The 12,815-nt window shown below is 46.5% G+C and overlaps 2 protein-coding genes across 8 annotated transcripts in view; one reads left to right on the top strand and one right to left on the bottom strand.

Annotated features, from left to right (window-relative positions):
- The window catches only part of LOC119372473 (protein shifted), a 709,384-nt gene that overhangs the window by 121,746 nt on the left and 574,823 nt on the right, over positions 1-12,815 (bottom strand). For all 6 annotated transcript variants that reach the window (XR_007417709.1, XM_037642948.2, XM_049419637.1 and 3 more), the window contains one exon: positions 2,445-2,540. Coding sequence is in view for 5 of the 6 variants with exons in the window: in XM_037642948.2 (XP_037498876.1) it covers positions 2,445-2,540 (96 nt within the window). In the remaining variant the exon portion in view is untranslated. The remainder of the gene's footprint in view (positions 1-2,444; positions 2,541-12,815) is intronic.
- Positions 1-12,815, top strand: part of LOC119372474 (complex I intermediate-associated protein 30, mitochondrial) — a 159,476-nt gene that overhangs the window by 88,733 nt on the left and 57,928 nt on the right. The window lies entirely within an intron of this gene.

Here is a 12,815-nt window from a genome sequence, read left to right on the forward strand (position 1 = left end):
TCCTTTAATTATTGCAAAGAAGCCAAAATTTTGCATAGTTACCGACCTAGACATAAATGCTTTGAAGGAACGTTTAACGCCCGAAAGATCAGTGACTATCAGTGAGACGGACTACTTGGGCTACGCGTGCTTTTGCTACCACTGCAATGAAAGATCTTCACGGAACGCACAGTTTAACGATGACATTCTTATGCCCCCTGAAAAAGAAATCGACGCAGTTAACCAGATCACTGCGACTACCGGTGCACGTGCGTTCAAGTCACCCGAGAGGTGTTGCTGTTTCGAACTCAATCGGTCTGAGGACGCGAAAACGAGCTCTCACTGCGCCGTCTCTTACAACGAGCATCTCGGGTGCGCGCGCCTGCTCGGTAGCCCCGCGCTCGTGGCCGCTGCAGTGACCAAATATTTTCAAAATTAACGTCTTCAGTGCCGGCGACACCTTTTTAGGTACCTGCTGGCCTTTTAATAAAAAGAAGTTCAATCCTGCCTGCATTTTATGCACTTGCTGGGCAAGAAGTCGGAATTGCCCATCCTTGCCTAAGGGTCTCATTGGAGGGGCCGTAACTATTAGTGCAACGACATTATGCAACATGTTTTTAATGATTGTGAAAGCTGATGTGGAGGAGAATAAGTGGACGAAGTTTAAGAAATTTAAAAAATGGGGTTTTCTTTTAAATTGTCGTCAGAAGTTTTCATTGTTCGGTGTTTTCTTGAACTTAGCCCGATCATATCTCTTTACTGAAAAGTTATATAAACACAAGATTTGGCAGTTTGGTAGATAAGCATGCGAAAAACGTAATGCAGATTTTTGTCGCTCTGCTACAAGGCTTTTTTGAGATAAAGACCTTCAAAGTAAAGAAAATTTTGCCGATTGGGCCATTTTTGAAGTTTTTTATAAAAACATCTACACTACACATAAAAACTAAAAATACCTGAGCAGAAGCAAAAACATGCATATATTTAGGTAAATAAATTTCAGCTACCTAACTTTAATATATTTCGTGCAATTCATAACGAAAGTTGGCCAAAACAGCAGAGCGGATGAGCGCTCCACTCCACCTCTTCGTCATTATTGATTTCCTGTGGTTCGAAAAAATTTTTGGCGGCAAAACAAATTGCGGATCTCTTCTTTCCACTCATCAGGCAATAATATATAAAATTTTGAAATAAATTTGAGACGTCGACCAGCCATCGTTTGTTCGATCTTACGTGGAATCACCCCTCTGTTTACGGACAACGGCAAGGGTTTAACTTTCACACATGAGCTCACAAGCGACGGTAATCTGCAGTTTCTTGATCTAAGACTTTCCTTAGAAGCAGGTCACGCCTGCTGGATGTACTCGCCGCGTGCACGTAAGGGTTTTTTTCCATACGAGTATGCGCACGCTAAGGTTGTGAAACGCGTCATTGCTATGATGTGTCTTGAATCTTCATTATTGAAATCGTGTCATCACACCGCTAACGAGAGCTTTAACGCGCAGTTAAAGATGTTGCAGGATGCGCGTTACCCGAGTATGGTAGTGACGTCGGTGTCTGAAGTTTTGCTTCAGAAGCTGAAAGGCCAGAGGCGTAGAAACGACACACAGAATAAGAGGCCTGTAGTAGTGCCGTACTGCCACAAAGTGGCTCACAATTTTAAGGCCACTAGGTCCCAGTTTTATTTTCTGCCCCCCGGAAGCTGTGTATGCTGTGCAGGCGTGATTGTAAAGAAAATAAAAAGCCGAAATCTGAAAAGAGACACCTGGAGTGTGTTGAGTGTAGCGTAGGGGTGGTCTACACGATTCCACTCTCCTGTGGCAAAGTGTATGAGGTCAGTCAGGCCGCTGTCTGAATGAGCGCCTTAAAGAACACCAGCGATCCCGACCGACTGGTACAGGCTCCCATTAGCTCAACACTGCAAAAAGTGCAATTGTCAAGCTTTGTTGAGACTCTGACTACTATCTTAAAGAAGAGTCGTGACAAAACCGCTCGAGAATTACCAGAAGCTTTTTTCATTCAATCATTGGGGTTGCAGTGCATTAGTGTGCCTTCCATTACCTTGTTTTCCTCTGAATTTTGTTTTTGGATTTGCTTTCATGATTGCGCTCAGGTGTCCAAGGTGTGGTGGTTGTGCGCATAAGAGTGCACGACGCATGTCCTACCGGTATCTGGTTGCTATAAAGAGTGGAGTGGCGCAAAACACCATGTCAGTTGAGAGTAACGCTGTGTTCTGTCTTCCTTCTTGTGGTGTCGTTTTTTTTTTTGCGCTAAAATAAGCACTATGGTTTCTCACCAACTAGTCCGTCAACACATTCTGTTGATCAGCTGAAAGTGGTGGCCTCACACAAGTAGCAAACGAGAATAAGAGGGGGACGTTATTACTCCGGTAGTAATGTGGCAGCATTACGTCATTCGAAGTACGCTTTTGAGAGATTCGCATATCGCCCCAAAATGTGCCGACTCACTGTATTCGCAACGGGGACCGTAGTGGCCGCGTCGGCAGGAGCAGGTATCCTTCTGGACGCACTTTCCCCCGTTCAGGCACTTTTCTGCGCAGATGCCTAGGAGAGAAAGGAAAGCAGCAACGGTTTGTGATGCCTGCTTATGCGATGTTCAGGCAATGCGACATGCATAAACATAACACAGAAAAGTGCCGTGTTTTGGTGCTTCGCAGGGCTGTACTTCCAAGTGTTAACATTATTGAAATTTGGCATAATATACAGCTTGCCTATAGCGAACCATCTTTTTACTGTGTACGTTGTTAGCCAACGTTGGTGGAGAGTAAAAGAAGGATTTTTTAGGGGCGAAGCACCCAGGACCTAGCTTTGTCGTCGACTCTCATTGTCCGCTCTCACGGTATATAGAAAACCGTTGCTATAGTCGAAACATATGTGTGTATGTTGCGATTGCGATTACGGTTATGAAGTCTCAGATAAAAGTCATATGCAGCACTCAAACGACTCCTGAAATGTTTTGACAAAAATGAAATCGTGTAATAATTAAAGGTACTATGTTCCCGAAATTGACTCTCTGTTGCACAGACCACAAAGCAGTAATTATGAAGGGAAAACGGAATCCAGAACTGAAGACCATATACGAATTTTAACAAGATGATTAAAATGCAAGAGCTCTAAAGAGGAACCATATATATATATATATATATATATATATATATATATATATATATATATATATATATATATATATATATAAGGAATGAAGAAAGAAACTACGACTTTCGTTGGTTTGGCACTGTATATCCAACGAAACTGTAAACCAACGAAAGTCGTAGTTTCTTTCTTCATTCCTTATTCTATCGGGGTCCGCGTGATTCTTTTCCCACTACTATATATATATATATATATATATATATATATATATATATATATATATATATATATATATATATTTACATTCGCAGTGGCAACCGGCGGGTGACGTGTCCTACATACCCAGTGCTTCGCCACTCGTCATGTAGTAGAGATGCCACGATCTTTTTTTTTTCTCGCGTAATGCTAAGTAGTGTCCTTAACGGCAGCACTTGACTTCTTCCCCTGATGTCAAAGCCACTACGCTTTAATGCAGAACTATGGGCATTGCCCCCGATGCCTTTCTTAGCTCCATTGGCTTCATATGGCTGCGTGCAACAAGGAAAACGGGCCCGTCGTCCCAGTGCTCTTCTTTCAATTGTGCACTTGTAACCAGGCTTTTCACTTCGGCAGGTTGGAATCTTTAGCCTGTGGGCTTGGTTCATGCAAGTGGCTGGTAGCATAGCGCAACACGAAGGAAGGTCGCAGTAGGACATTGTTGGTGTGCCCTCCTTTCCTGTTGCGATATGCCAAAGCCTTTAGGTAGCATGCGAGGGTTTATTGCCTGATCGCAAACGATCACGTCCTACGTGCGGCCATCTGACATGAAAGGAATCTTCCATGTCCGCTCTATCCTCTCTTCCTGACTTTTGCTCCTCCCTCGTTCACCGATGACCGCCACGAAGGCGGCAGCTGCTTTACAGTGTGGCCACCAGTACAAGTTCTTTTATTTCCCAGATTCTGCGCATGTTTTCTCAAGTGAACAATAGCACACTGGACATTCGCCGCCATGGCTAGGAGTGGCACTGGCTAACACCCACTGGGTTACACACACAGAAATAACCGAGGAAACGGACGGTGGAATAACGGCCGCCGTAGCTCATTTGGTAGAGCATCCCAACGCGCAGTGCAAGGGTTCTACGACTGCTCAGCACTACAGCCGTTAACGCAGATTAGTGGTTTGCAAAAACCGCAATATTCATAAGCTCGTAAAACCATCATAACGCGCATGTCGTGGTACAGCTCAAGTATCGGCAACCACGACTTTCAGTAAAGCACTATCCACATGACGCGTTCACCTTTGAAACCCTGTTTCTTAAGGGGGTCCTGAGAATAATTAAGTCCTCTTTATTGACTAGAATAGAAAATATTTTGGGTGGCATCCTAGGTTAAAAGCCGCAAAAAGCAGCTTGACGTCGCCCAAAGGACTATTTACATGGCAAGATGTGACAGCGCACAAAGGTTTACAAGAGTCATACATAATCATGCATACTTTTGTAAAGATGTACACGTCATTACACACGTAGCAGCAGACAGTTTTCTTTAACATCGATACAGCGACCGACTATACCCGTACGCCGGAAAAAGTATAATGCTCAGATTTGTTAACAACAACAAAAAACCGCAGTACTACTAGTGCAACGATTGTCAACAATAGAAAGAACGATACCAATACTTGTGACTGTAACGCAGGGCAGCTGCGCCTAAGTGCCACATTTTCCGCTTCCTGCGCCAAGTTGCGCCAGAGTCGCGATATTTCCTGAAATTGCGCCACGCTGCTCCAAAATAATAACTCGCGTACGTCTTTCTGGGATACACGTGAACAGACCAATAAGGGACGGCCCATCTGGCTGCCGCGTCGAAGCTTCGCGTGAGGCCAACTGAAAAGAAAGTCTCAAAGCTCGCTCAACCATAGTCACAAGCGAAGAACGACAGGAACGTCGAAACGCTTTGTGCCTTTTTATGATTTCGTGGCTTCGTAGTAGCCATCAATGATCGCGTGGATACACTCTAAGCGAAAGGGTGTGTGGTTCGTGTGGTTCATCCCATTGGGGACTAATAGGGCTGCTACAACCATTAATTCTTTAAAGGACTAACGGCACCTGGTCTAACAGTTAGTCCCCACAGATCACCTCAGTGGACTAACATTTAGTCCTTACATTTACACCTTACCGGCCAGCTGTTAGTCCCCACAGATCACTTCGATGGACTAACATTCAGTCCTCACATTTACACCTTACCGGCCAACCGTTAGTCCTCACAGATCACCTCAATGGTCTAACATTTAATCCTCACATTTATATCTTACAGGGCAACTGTTAGTCCCCGCAGATCACCCCAGTGGACTAACATTTGGTCCTCACATATAGACCTTACCAGGCAACCGTTAGTCCTCGCAGCTGCACCTCGCTGGACGCTCCGCAAGCCCTAATACTTTTTTCGCGTGCTTCTTTTCCGGCGGTGAGCAGCAAATGCCGCAGAAAAGAACACGCGAGAAAATATTTAGTCGTACGTGTGTCACTGTTTTCGCAGACAATGCGACAACGAAAGCCAAAAGTGAGACAACTAAACGCTTTATTTTTCTCGATACATATGAAGTTTCTACTTTCTTTCATTGAATTCACTGTAAAATGTATAATACAGGTCCAGCCACGTTGTCATATCTCGTACAGAACCGATAGATGACAGGCATTGTACGCGCCAGGGCACACAACATTCTGATCGTTGTGGACAACGGCTGCATCCTGCAAAGCACAAAAATATTGCAAATAGTTAGTCACACGTGACAGCGAGGGTGAAGACGCACGCACATTGCAAATACGTGCAAGCTGAACTAAAACACACGTCTAAATTATGGCACGCAAATAATTTGACCCTTGCAAAGCACAAAAATATTGCTAATAGTCTGCGACACGTCACAGAGCAGATGAAGAAGCACGCACATGGCAAATACCTGAAAGGTGAAATAAAAACACACGTCTAAAATACGGCATGTAAATAATTTCACCGTGATGTCATACGTCATCAAAGACGCATTTAAAGCCACATAGCGCAACAGTTCAAGTGCGGCAGCCGCAGCCATCACGCCGAGGTGCCGCCAACCACCGTGTCCCAACGAGCGGGCGAGTATTCTTCGAGCGGCGTCGTACAGCTCAAGCGAGCCCGCAAGCCGCCAGCGAATCTCGAGCAGAACAGTGAGAGAACGCGGAGCCGCCGCCATGAACGGCGCCGAGCTGCTTGCGAGCGAGCGTCGAGGAAGCCGGCGGTAATGGCGACCAATTTCCACAAAGTTCCTCGAGCGAGCACCAGTACAGCGAGCGAACGCGCAGCCCCCGCCACAAACGACGCCGAGCTTCTTGCGAGCAAGCGTGAGGAAGCCGACGGTAATGGCAACGACTTTCTGCAGAGTTCCGAAGCGCAGCTAAAGTCGGCTCGCTAAAGCACCCGCCAACCCATGCCGGTGCATTTCAAGTGCGCGACATGCAATCGAGCTCGTTGCCGGCGACCGCAATGCGTTTTGGACAAGTCGAAGAACAGTGGCGAGGCCTCTGCCCATTATCGCAAACTCGCAGCTGATCACCACGGCGAATCTTCGTTGAGCAAGCGTCCGTGCGGCCGACGACAATGGCGGCCAATATCCAGGCGGTCACAAAGCACAGGCGAGCTGATGCCCAAAGCTGGCCCTAGCGGTACATTTCGTGCGCGCGATATACAACACGATCGAGTCTGTTACCGGCAATCTCGATCAATTTCGCGCACGCGATAGGTACGGCAGAATAAAGTGATCACTTACTTGTGAAAGAATCCAGCGCCGATTTGTTCCCAGAGTCAGATTGCAATCATGGATCCGATAGGCTTACTGTCTTCTCGGCCGCCATACCCAGCCGGTGGCGACGCAGTCGACGCAGTGCCGTGACTACGCCGGTGATATAAAGCGCGGCGTCGCGACGTGTCGAGACCAACTCCAGACTTCATCAGTGCGGCGAAACGTAAAAGCAACACGACACGCTCATCCACGCATACGTGTATATCAAATGCACCGAGGCGTAGTTCCTAGATGGCAAACTCTCCGAGCGCGACACAACCGCCGACACACCAGCTCGAACACAAGTGGGAAGACTGGCCCGTGCGAGGAGACCGGTTAGTTCCCTTGACAACGGTTTGCACACGGCTTGCATCTCCCGCGCGGTTCATCCCTTTGCAGACTAACTGGTTTGCACACGGTACGCCTCCCCCTGGGCTTGCTCGTCGACGGTCTCTCCGGTCATCGCGCGCGCCTATTGAGTTCCGTTACTGCTCTTTCGGATAATTTTGCCTCAGAGTGTAGCGACCGTGTGTGCGGCAGTTGCGGGAAGCGGTAGTTCCGTTGCTTCCATATTGCTAGCGAACACGCACAAAGGACGACATAGAAAGAGACAGGACAACCGCTAGTTCTCTTTCTATGTCGTCCTTTGTGCGTGTTCGCTAGCAATATGGAAGCATACAATCAATGCCAACTAGCCCAGCTAGAGTGACCTAGAATAGGGGGAGTGTCCAAAGCGCCGGCTCCAGCGTGGGCCTTTTGCGGTGAACTCCCGCGCCGCGCCGCTGCTGCGCCGGACCCGTGGGCGTTGCGCGCTCGGGAAGCGCGCGGAAAGCGAGAGGCGTCTGCTACGCGCTGTAGTTTTTTGCGCTGAGTTTCCACACATGGCACTTGAAGTCACCTTAACTTCTATATAGCGGTCCGGAATGGAGCTTATCCATATTTAGGCGTTGTGTTGGTGCTGGGGCAACAAGAGAATGCAAAAAAATCATTTGTCAAGTGGCATCAGCGTGGCCTAGTTCCGGTGATAAAGTTCGAGAACGTTGGTGCGTGCGTAAAAACGTGCAAAACGAACACGCACAAGGAAAAAACGAAAAAAGCTTATTCGCATAGTTAATCGGGCAATAGCATCACGCATGCAAGAATTAAGAGTAAAAAAAAATAAATTGCACGCGCAGTCATCTGAAATGCTTACGCGTAGTGACCGCTTCACACTACAAGCTTTTTACTCATGGTCGCCAGTGGTTTGCTAGCCATATGCACACCGCTTTATTCGACAATTTGTTAGCCTCCACTCGCACTTTATTATGGATGGAGCACACCGGGAAGCCGTAAGGCAAACAAAAGAAAGAGTAGAGACGGCCATACGACCGCAGTGCTGTTGGCTTATTGCCGTGCACTGCGGTCGTATGGCCGTCTCTGTAACCGTGCGCAAACATTTAAAAGAAAAGCAATGTCAGGTAAACTAACCTTATTCCACAAGTTTTTGCATGAAAGGTTTAATATAAGAAATGCTTTACAAATATCCAGATATCATGAAAATATAGTTACAAATATCCCCATTCTTGCTGTACAAGTTAAATAGCTGCCTTAACGAAAAATACGGTAAGAAATTGACAAAATATGAAAATGTTATATCTCAATCACATTAGAAAAGTTGTTCAAATACAGAGATCTGTTATGTACATAGCCTGAAAAAAAATACAACATGCGATAATACATACATATATACACATTATGTATGTATGTATATATATATATATATATATATATATATATATATATATATATATATATATATATATATATATATATATATTAGATGTTTCGGAGCCAACTGTGGTCACTCATGCGTCGGTCTTGTTTCTAGCTACACGGTTCGCTGAACGTCAGTATGAATAGTTCGCGCGAGGTACGTGCATTGCTTCAAGCCTTCACCAAACGAAATGAAAACAGTTTCAAACAGCTCATTCTCAACTTCATATGCTTTCACGGTTCTCGGAGGTGAACATTCGCGCGGTTCAGAGACATTACAAAAAGATGCGGACGAGTGCGCGTCAACAGGGCACACGACCGCGATTCCCCCCCCCCCCTTTTTTTTTCCTGATGAGCTCAATATATCGTCCACCATGCTTTCGTGTTAAAGCACCGGGGTACTTAAACAGCGTGTCTGGTCATTTTTTAAATAAATATAAAGAGATGACGAGACGCGTGTAATCAGCTGCTCTGAGCTGATCAACACGTTTGTTTTCGGGCGATCGCTCGTAACATGAAGTGAGGCCTACACGATGCTGCACTGTTATCGTTTCATTTAGTTGGGTTGTCTTGTTTTTTTTTTAGGTTAAAACCTTAGGTGCCTCATCATGCAAATACAGAAGTTGACCGTCGGCGTCCCGCGTCGCCAACACGAGTGATGCGCAACAATCATCACGTGATGACGTCACCATGACATCACAGATCGGCAATACTTGTGACGTCACTATGACGTCATCGTAATGTCATTCAACGTGACGTGATATGACGACGCTATCACATGACATATGATCGCTTATCTGGGGCCGATCACGGAGGTGAGGTGCAAAAAAAGGTGTAAAAGGATGTGAGGTGCAAAAAGCTCGCAATGCCTTCGATCCTGTGGGCAGTCCGAAACCACGTTATCTGCAGAAAGCTTTCGGAGAGGGACGGGGGAGAATCAATGCATCGACTGACGAAAAATAAGAAGTTTGCGAGTCGTCTCGGGCGAATGCATAAAAGACCGTGTTTTTTTATATATTTTTTATGTAATTTTTTCGCATATATTTCACCTATCCGGTCAGTTCTTCAAAATGTATGCCTAAGTCTTACATGTTGACACCGATATTGGTTACCACAGCGTTTTTATCACCTGACAGAAACAAATCGTCAGACCACACGTGCATCGTCAGAATTATTTCTGGCTGAAGAAAGCGGGTTTGCGCGCCACACGCCATATTATAATTGTTAGTCGTTACACAAATGGCAAGATGTCAAGTGAGTGATGCCATGACCTATCGGTCATGTTAGGCATACATTCGTGCCCCTCCATACCAATTTTCATGTATACCAAGTGAAAACGAGACGCGAGTTACGCGAGTAATTTTTTACTTTCGGTACTGCGGCCACGCCGACGGACACATTCGGCTTCGCATAAAAAGGCTTGAAACAGCAGAACGCGGGAGGCAGCCTTGTAAAACAAATCGAACGTACGAAATAAAAGGAATGATATTTGATTGATTATTGATTTACATTTACACACACATGTACAACATAGCGCTAAATGGAAGTGGATGAGGGAAAAGGCCGCACAAACGCGGCTTGAGGGAAACCTCAGCCCTTTTAGTACAGTATGGCTACGTACATAACACACTTTGTATAATACACTAATACAGTGGCTATAAAGTATGGCTGTTATATATGAAGGGTGCAAACGCGTTAGCATAAGCTAGCCATTTACTACGTGCATATCTTCTACGTTCTCCTGGTTATCTCCACTTTATTCTCCCCTGCGGCAAGTTTACGTTCGTCATTCCATACGAAAGTAAATTGAGCGCCTTCTCTCACGATGAAGTGCGCGCAGAATGCGTTGCTCAAAGAGCCGCGTAAGTGTGGACCATTGCGGTGACAAACCGGCTGGAAGGAAATATACAAAATCCCCGTTTCACAACACACAAACGCATTCTCTGTGTGATGAGTCGCTGCAGTATTGCAGTGACGCAGTAATAAATCTCGCCCGAATTCCTGCAATTTTGGCTGATAGCGCCCAAAATACCAGGCGCGTAGCAGACGCTCGCCGCTTTGACGCGGCTTCCGCAGCGGAGAAAGCCCACGGGTCCGGCACGGCAGCGCCGCGGCGGGAGTTCACCGCAAAAGGCCCTCGCTTCTCCCATGTATTCGCGCGGCGCTTTGGACACTCCCCCTATTCTAGGTCACTCTAGCCCAGCTTACGGTAGTTCCGTTTTCAGTTCATGTGCGCTGGCCGCGCACGTGCCTTTCTACGGCTTTCGTAGCTGTCTATATATGACCGCTTCTGCTGCGGTTTCATCCTCAGCGTTTGCGGAAAGCAGCATCGCTCTGACTGGGTGAGCGTTGGATGCGCGTGCACTTTCGTAGTTCCAACAGTTTCGTCGTCGCCATACATGTCCGTGTGGGCAGCGACCGTGGCACGGTCAGTCCAAATAGGTCGCGAAGCTTCGGGCGAAAACCTGTTCAGAACCTATTGCCAACGACACCTGCAAGCAGAATTATGGGTGCTGCGATTGAAGCGCGACTATGTTTCGAGGGAACCAACACTAATAGCGCAAAACCAAGTTTTATTCAAGGGCGAAGCAATCTTTATGTTTTACAAGTGACATTTATTTCCCGAACAATATTATGTAGGTGCAGTGTGCAAATAATACATGACAGTGTTTATTTATTACGAGAAACTTTTTTCTTAGGGGCCCCTGAAGAGAGGCGCACGTCATTGTTATTCAGTGCAGCCCTTGCTCGTAAAGTTCGTCTGCGATGACACGCCCCCTCACGTAATACGTTCTGGCAGGCTAGTTGTTTCATTGCGATAAGCTTCCTTAAACGGCGCGAGAAGAAGAAGACACAAGAAAGGAAACATTGAGAACATCACGCTCGTGGTGTTCTGAATGTTTCCTTTCTTGTGTCTTCGTCTTCTCGCGCGGTTTAAGAAAGTTTATCCCCTCACGTGTTCTGGTCTGTCGCATTCTGTGAATTATTGTGGTGCGAACTTGATCTTTGCTGTGCACGGAGTTGCGAGGTGCGTTTCATCATTGGTGAACCTGTTGATTGCGGTGTACAACGGGCAACGGGAAGATGCGGCTAACATTTAACGCCGAACACTTTCCTCGGTACCCGCGGAAACGATGTGGTGAGCAACAATGCATTAACATCAAGCGTACGCCTGGTGACCCATCTCTTCTAGACAGGCCCGTGGCCAGGGGGGAGGGGGGGGGCTGCTCCCCCCCAGCCGGAATTTTGCCCCCCCCCGAAATTTTTGTGATACATGGTGTTTTACCAAAAATAAATAAGCAAAATAGGCTCTTTTCTCAAATAGTCAAGGCTTTCAGCAAGTGCCCCCCCCCCCCCCCCCCGAAAAAATTCCTGGCTACGGGCCTGCTTCTAGATAAGACACCGGGGCAACGGTTCAGAGTAGTGTGCTTGCTGGATTTTCATGGATCAGTATTCCTGCTGCCTGGTTTTCTTCGTGAACACGCGGTGCCTACTCTATTTCCTGTTATCGGTGAGCAGACTGCTAAGTTATCTGTCGCGCTACAATTCGCATGCCTGTATACGTTAAATGTAAGGTTAATTTATGGGAACACAAGGCAAAACGTAGTTTACGTAGTGTATTTTTTGTACTTATTACGACACTTGTTGCTCATTGTGTAGGGTGTAATGAAATTGCGTTGTTGTGACTGTTGAATAAAACTGAAATGTCATCATTCTGGCGTCAGCAGGCGTCATTTCTTCTCGTTAGGACTGAAGCCCACAAGCAATGCGCTCTTAAGGCCCCTGCGCACGTGCCAAGCAAATAGCAAAGCTGCAAATATGAGAGGTGCGCTGCAGCTTGCTTTAATCCCGTTGTCGAAGATGACACAAAAACTGAATGAAAGCTCCAAGAATAAGGCGCTAGTGCCAACAAAATGACGTCACTTTTTACCGGATATTACGTCACATCCGCTTTAGTTTTAGTTCCGCCGGAAGAGTTCCTTCCTCACACAGATGGCGCTAAGCCCCATGAGCAGCTCATGAGCAGCCATTTTCTGAACGTATGGGCTTCTATGGAAGCTTCGCTACCAGTTGCATTTACCTTGACCGTGGTTTTGTGCGCTGCGGTTACGGCAAACGGTAGTTTCGTTTTCAATACGTGTACGCGGGCCGCTCACGTGCCTCCAAACTACGTGGTTTATTGCTATATA

Source organism: Rhipicephalus sanguineus, chromosome 10 (genome assembly GCF_013339695.2).
Source record: "Rhipicephalus sanguineus isolate Rsan-2018 chromosome 10, BIME_Rsan_1.4, whole genome shotgun sequence".
NCBI classification, from domain to species: domain Eukaryota; kingdom Metazoa; phylum Arthropoda; class Arachnida; order Ixodida; family Ixodidae; genus Rhipicephalus; species Rhipicephalus sanguineus.